This window comes from Salvia miltiorrhiza, chromosome 3, assembly GCF_028751815.1.
Source record: "Salvia miltiorrhiza cultivar Shanhuang (shh) chromosome 3, IMPLAD_Smil_shh, whole genome shotgun sequence".
NCBI lineage: Eukaryota > Viridiplantae > Streptophyta > Magnoliopsida > Lamiales > Lamiaceae > Salvia > Salvia miltiorrhiza.
Genome location: NC_080389.1, coordinates 30,515,897 through 30,523,760, shown reverse-complemented (window position 1 = coordinate 30,523,760; position 7,864 = coordinate 30,515,897). Strand labels below are relative to the sequence as shown.

General features: G+C 37.6%; 1 protein-coding gene across 1 annotated transcript; it reads right to left on the bottom strand.

Annotated features, from left to right (window-relative positions):
* Positions 1 to 1,146: 1,146 nt before the first annotated feature.
* On the bottom strand, positions 1,147 to 2,238 carry LOC131018645 (uncharacterized). The gene has a single exon (XM_057947360.1). It carries the CDS (start codon positions 2,236 to 2,238, stop codon positions 1,147 to 1,149), a length of 1,092 nt encoding a protein of 363 aa, XP_057803343.1.
* Between the last annotated feature and the right edge of the window lie 5,626 nt (positions 2,239 to 7,864).

Below are 7,864 nucleotides of genomic sequence, written 5' to 3'. Positions count from 1 at the left end.
TATACGGTGATCTTGTTTGTTTGAACTTCGTTGCTGGGGTGAGGAATTAGATGAATAAGAGGGATATTTAAGGGAGTAGGATGAACATGTTAAGGTAAGAAGCGTGGGTGAAGGAGTCAAAAATGGTAGGGAGCGTGCAAAAGAGTGGGCGCATGTTGAGATGGGTGAAGGAGTCAAAATGGAGGTGCTGTACGCGCATGGTTGAGATGGGTGAAGGAGTCAAAATGGAGGTGCTGTACTTGGCAGCTATGGAGGTGGTGGGTTGGGTTTCTTTTTTTTTTTTTTTTTTTTTTTTTAGGAAAAATGACTTTTGGGCTTAATTATTAACAAGGAAGACTTAATTAAAACTAGGGCCCAAAATAATATTTGTCAAAGCCCAACATATTCAAAAATTAAAGCCTAATATAGACTTAAATTAAATCATGTACAAATAAATACTAATCATATAGAATAATCACATATTCATATAATTCAATTTATGAAATGCACAAAATTTCAAAAGACTAAATTTTTATAAAGGCTTCTGAAAATAAATTTTGTTGGAATTTAAAATATAAATCATTTTTCATTTTTCCGGCGTATATCATCCTAATCTAAGTTTAAAATAAATTCTAAACTTAATATAAATAGGCGGGGTGTTACATTCCTCCCTCCTTATAAAAATTTCATCCTCGAAATTGCATATCTGGGTCATCTAGTTTGGATACTAGACTTTCATTCCACTCAACTCTTGTGCGGCACTAAATCATATACGTACTTAATTCCCTAACAGCGCGACATTGTTTAGCAAACTAGAAAATTTTCCTCAAACTTTGGTACGTCGTTATGTCGTGGAAACTTGTCTCGTCCTCTCCTGAAGATTGAAGAGGGATCTTTCTCTTGTTAAAAGTATCGTGGCGCTGACTTGAGTAAGTCAACCAATTCGAGGATTGCGTCAATTTCTATCATAGGAATAACATGTAAGTATGTCTAAATGTTTCGGCGCCTATATCGAGCTCTGAGTTCGCGGTGACGTCCTTAGTAGCAGTCTTTCATCGTCAGTTGTACTAACTTCTAACGTTGTTACGGATGATTGTAGCGTAAATTCTAATTTCTTACAAACAGCATATGAAATGGAAGAATAGGATACTCCAATATTGAATAAAGCTATAATCGACATGTCGAAAACATAATGGTACCTGCCAGGTTTCCGTGATCTCCCGCTGCTTGGTGTTGGTTAATGGCATAGGCCCTAGCGTATTGTGGTTGCCCCTGATTTCCTCTAGGACCTTGGTTTTGTCGCTGTTGGTTCCCGGGATTTTGTTGTTGGGGTGCTCCACCTCCCTTCTTTGGGCAATTCGAGACATAATGCCCGGCCTCTCCGCAGTTATAGCAGACGTTCATTCCTTTCAGACATTCTCCCGGATGGAGTTTTTGACATTTTGGGCAAGGAGTTTGAACCATTGCTTGAGGTTGTGGATTCTGATGTTGGTTCCGATTTTGATTCGCCACCCATGGTTTCTTCCCATTTCCAATGTTTCCACCAGTTCCTTCATTCCATTTTCGCTTTCCCTTACTACCATCTTGAGATGGTACAAATCCAGATTGTTCGGGGGATTTTCCTTTTTCCCTTGGCAACAATGACTCAATAGTGAGGGCTCTGCTCAATGTCTGCGCGTATGTGAGACCCCCTTGACTTGCTAGGGAAATCGCTATCTCGTGACGCAGTCCGTTTCTGAACTTCTCTGCGCGTTTCTCATCACTGTCCACCAACGTCGGAGCATATCTTGATAGCTGATTGAAGGCCCTGTCGTACTCAGTCACAGTTCCCGTTTTCTGTCTCAGATTCCAAAACTCATTCTGTTTCTTCTGTCGGTAACATCCTGGTATATATTTCTCATACAATTCAGCCTTGAACTCTTCCCATGTGAAATTCTCCCACTGTTCGTCAGTCATAGTCCGCCTCACTGACTCCCACCAAAAGTCAGCTTCGTCCACCAACTGATAAGTTGCGCATGCTACTTTATCCTCATCATCACAACGGATGTAGTTGAAGATCCGTTCTATTGCCCTAACCCATTTCTCGGCATCCGCAGGTTCGCCCAATCCATCAAACGTTGGAGGTTTTTCCTTGCGAAACTTTTCCTCGGCTGTGCGATTTGGTGCTACTTGTGGAATAGGCTCTTCGGGTACAAATCCCCTACCGCGCCCACGGCCACGTCCGCGCCCTCTACCACGTCCTCTTGGTGCACCTTCCATTCTGATTGACGGACGAGAATCAGCAGACGAAGAGACTCATTCGGCATACATACATACATACATATATAGATATACACGAGATATATCGCTTCTATAGTGTAACCATGTGAAAGACTAGTTCTATGTGGAAACTAATCTAAACTTAAGTGGAATAACTTAAGTGAAACCTTAATCTCATGACATTTCTTCTACGTTGTAACATATCTATGTTAAACGTTGCTATCTTATCATTTCTTACTTAAGTCGATCAAGCGGAGCTTTCACGACTAACATTTCTAAAGTATCCTTGGGTAGTACTCAAACGGTTTGTAAGAGACTCATCATTTATATCGTACAGGCAGTGGACCTAACACGATAACAGAAAACTTTTCATTCATTTAATCATTTGTTTCTTTTGAAACTTTTAAACATATGGACAATAAATGCCCCTTTCATAAAATTTTTCTTAAGCCGGAAAGATTAATGGAATCTGACTCGACCATAAATTCATTGATTCGTTAAGGGCTCGGGTAGTCCCAAACACGACATACATACATACATTGGTTATATGAGTTAAAGGCTCAAAATAACAATATGAAAGCGATAAGCAATTCATATAACATCATACATTGAAAGCGCGCACTTCTTAAAAACTTTGAAAGCATTTAAAATCATTGAAATTTTTTTACGTCGTACCTTTTGTTGCTGCAGTGTGACGGCGAGCTGAGGGTCAACAAATTTTCTTAGAAGCCTAGAGGAACTATTCTAGACTCGACATTAGAAGCTTACGGTTATCAGAGACATGAAAGAAAACTTATGCTCTGATACCATTCTGTCACACCCCAATTCTTGAAGGAATAAACTATAATCGGGGTGCGACTAAAATCATAGAAATGAACAAGGGAAGGACCTTGTGAAATTCAAATAATAGGATAAGAAGTCGGGCAACGCCCTTTGAGTGAAGAAAGACATAAATCAACTGATAGTAATCAATTAATAACATTCTAAATCTTAGGATCACAAGTTTGGTTTCATGCTTCTGATAACCAATATTAATTAACATAGTGCTAGAGTTGAGAGTCTAAGCTCGATAAGAAACATAATTTAGAATCTTAACATAAAAGTCTCCAGTTAGAGAAACAAAAGATAATAAGAGCTAGTGCAACAGCGGAAGACAAAATACGGAGTTGAACCCTAGCCTCAGCTCTGCCCCGTCAGCACCGACCAATCAACCTGAAAACATTTGAAAGTAATTTTGGGCTAAGTACTAATGTACTTAGTGGGCTAGCATTTTTATAAACATTTCATAATCATAAGAGCAGTTTATCCAATTATACTTGACATGACTTAGAAGGTTTTAAATTGAAATAACTTCTAAGCATGTTAAAACATTTTATTATATTGCGCGCAATTGTCACACTCCCTTTCCGTTACTCGCTGTGATCCCGGACCTTTTAGCCACCGACGGATCCATTACTCCTGCTTTACTTGAACTGAGGGCGTAACCCAGTCAAGTTCCCATTTGGGACCCAATGCTCCGGAACACATCCCGTCGAGCACCCTTATAACGCCTCATACATGATTAGTGCCCGATGGAGATCAACCCACCAGGTCAGCTAATAGGTGTACACAATTCTCAAATAACGTGTTAGGTCAAGAGAGAACCTCGATCGATTCATTGTTGCGAGCCTTAAACAGAGCAGAGTGCACAAAATATTTTATCGGATAAACAGTTTTCATTTCATTGAAACATTTAAGCTCAATAGCTAAACCATACATTTGGAAAATAAGCCCACCTGAATAGGCAAAGCCTGTCGTTTATTCTTAACTCTGAATCGGAATAGCAACGCCAGTCCTCACGATCCACAAAGCCTACAAGAAATCTATACTCTTAATAGGTCTCCTGAATCTAATCTTAAGTCATGGTGATGTGCTTAACATTCTATGATTCATTTAGCCGGGTTTTCAAAAATAAATATTTGAAAACTAAATTCTTGAGTCAAGGACACCAACAATATCCTTACTCGATTTTTTTTTTAATGATTGGATTTAATGAAAATCAATTTAAATCATGATGCAAATGCATAGCTCATTTCATACTTTAATCATATATATGAAATTACTTAAAATATACAAATAATAATATAATATTATTATGCATATTATCTTTAAACAATTAATCAAACTAATGATAGTCAAATTAATTAAATTATGGACTACCCAAAATAATTAAATGTAGGGCTAGTTCTTAAAATTTCGCAGCCCAAGCAATTAAAATAAAGGCCCAAACTATTATTTGTCAAAGCCCAACACATTCAAAAATTAAAGCCTAATATAGACTTAAATTAAATCATGTACAAATAAATACTAATCATATAGAATAATCACATATTCATATAATTCAATTTATGAAATGCACAAAATTTCAAAAGACTAAATTTTTATAAAGGCTTCTGAAAATAAATTTTGTTGGAATTTAAAATATAAATCATTTTTCATTTTTCCGGCGTATATCATCCTAATCTAAGTTTAAAATAAATTCTAAACTTAATATAAATAGGCGGGGTGTTACACTTTCACAATAGTTTTTGGGATAGAAGAAAAGAAAAGCTGATATACCGGGATGGCCTGTAGGACTGCTTTAATCAGGGCGGCGCGCCCTGCCAAAGAAAGTTTCTTTTACTTCCATCTTCCAATTCTCATTTTAACTTTATCGACAAGGAAATTCCAGTCAACCACGTTCTTACATCGACCCCCGACCTTTATGCCAAGATAGTTGAAAGGGAGAGTCCCCACCTTACAGTTGAGAATTGCCGCCATCCTCCTCACTTTATCATCTGCCATCTGAACACCCATGATACTGCTCTTGTTGAAATTGACCGACAGACCGGAGACAAACTAGAACAGGAGGAGGATATACTTCATGGCCTCTGCATTCTCTACTTTGTCGTCGGTAATGAAGATGGTATCGTCAGCATATTGTAGGTGTGAGAGGGGGACGTTCTCTTTGCCGATCAGAGCTGGGGCCAGAAGCTGTCTCATCGTAGCTCTCTCAATCAGGGAATGCAGACCTTCAGCAGCAATGAGAAACAAGAATGGTGACAATGGGTCGCCCTGCCTGAGTCCTCTTTCGAGGCTGAAATTTCCAGAGGGAGAGCCATTAACCAAGACGTTCGCGGATGAGGAAGAGAGACATCCCCGGATCCACTTCCTCCACGTGGCATCGAAGTTCAGATGATGGAGCATCACATCTATGAAGTCCCATTCGATCGAGTCATAAGCTTTTGCAAAGTCTATTTTGAAAATGGTACGACCCAATTTCCTCTTCTTTGCTTCTGCAATAGCCTCGTTCAAGATCACCACCCCATGAAGAATAAACCGACCCTTCACAAAAGCGCTTTGATTATCCGAGATGATGGATCCCATAACCGATTTCAATCTGCATGCCAGAATCTTAGCAATTATCTTGTATAAACTGCTAATCAAGGATATAGGCCTGAAGTCATTCAAGGCACCAGCGTCCTTTTTTTTGGGGATGAGAACGATAAATGAAGCATTGCTCCCTCTCGGAATTTTCCCATTAACAACGAATTTCTTCATTACCTGAACAAGATCTTCCTTTACAGTATCCTACATTGCTTTCCAAAACGTAAAGTTAAAACCATCCGGGCCCGGGCTCTTGTCTCCATCGCAATTCTAGACTGCATCCTTAATCTCCTTCTCGTCGAATTCTCGAACTAACCTCATTCTCTCTTCCGCAGACAACTTCTTCTTCATGAAGTCACAAGGGAAATTGGGTAGTTGTCGCTCCTTCTTCTTGAAAAAAGCTTCAAAGTGATCTTTAACTATCTTTTTCACAGTCGCTGGATCCGAGATCCACTGGTCCTTCACGAGAAGCCCTGAGATCTCGTTTTTCTTTCTTCTTCCCAGAATCGCTCTGTGATAGAGACCTGTATTAAGATCGCCCTCTTTGAGCCAGCTTCCCTTGGCTTTTTGCTGCAATTAACAGACTAATCTTGTCCTTCATTTGTAAGGAAATATTTGCACAAATTTCATTTCTCCTAACAATTTCCGATTCCACCAGCCCACTGGATTCATCTTTGCAATCCCATTCCTGAAGTTCATCTTTCAACACTTGAATCCTGTGATCAATGATTCCAAAAAAAACTTTGTTCCACTCCTTCAACTCTGATTTCAGTTTTTTCAGTTTCTCATTTACCACAAAGCATTTCCAACCTTGAATGTCATTCTCCGACCACACCTCTTTGTCACCATCTGTTTAAACTCCGGGTGTGAGACTCACGCGTTGATGAACCGGAAAGGTTTTAGGCCCCAATCCTCTGTCTTTGTTGAAAGGAAAATTGGACAGTGATCCGAGAGTGATCGCTGAATACCGCGACCATTATAGGGGGCGCTCCAATGATACCCCCTAATTTTAATGAGATCTAGGGCACGATCTGGTGCGTTTATTTTATCAATCCTATTGCTGATATTGTATCTGGAGGGTGATTTTTTTTCGCAGGGTTCGAATCCTGGAGGGAGCAGAATATTTTAAATTTTGTTATTCATCAGTATATACTGCATTGTTCATCAGTATATACATCTTGTTCATTAGATATGCGTTTTGTTCATTAGTATTATATGTCTCATTCATTGTACTCATGTTACACGAAAAATAGGGGGTCTCACTGGAGCGCGCCCCTATATATATATATATATGTATATATATATATATGTACATTTGTACCCCCCTTTCTCCCATATATATCAATTTATACCTCTGCTTCGCAGGGTTCGATTATTCATTCGTATTTGTAATACATAATGGGAGTACTATAGAATTGTCTAAATGAATTCAAGTGATACAAAAAAAATATACAAAGTAATCAAATCAAATTCAAAATTTACATTACATAATACAAAAAATAGGAACTGAAAAAACAAAAGAGTTTCACAACATACGACTTACTATATTATTGAAACAGTCAAGCACAAACATTTCTTAGAAAGTAAAACGATTATTTGAAGAAATATCAACATTACACTAAATAAATATTATAAAGGGAAAAAAAAGAGGAAAAAATGATCCTCTAAAATTGAGAGGAGAAAGAGACAAATCAAAGTTGATGTGTTAAATAGTAGTGTCTTGTTTAAATATTGACTATGAATGGATATAAAATATAATTAGTAGTTCTCAAAAAAGAAAATATTGTGTACGATTGAAGTATATATTGAAGATAATTGCATAAAACATTCTAGAAAACTTAAATATGAACTATATTATGAGTACAATTTTCATCATCATCTCCATATATATCATAATTTTCATACCTCGATGATTAGTAACTTTTGATACAGATTGACCATAACTTGTATTAATCGTTATTACATAAGACACAACAAATAAAAATGCCAACATTGGAACTTGAACAATAATTTTGGATCTGATGACGTAAACGATAATCAAGGTCTTAAAATCTTATTTTAAACATTATGTCCACTCCACAATCTCTCCTTATAAACTTGCAAACCAATAATAATCAATATAATTCCATTACAGTTATCTATGTTTCTTTATAGAGCAACTGGAGTTTTAACTTTCAAAAATAATTGATGATTATGTATATCCGAACACCTAATTTTATTT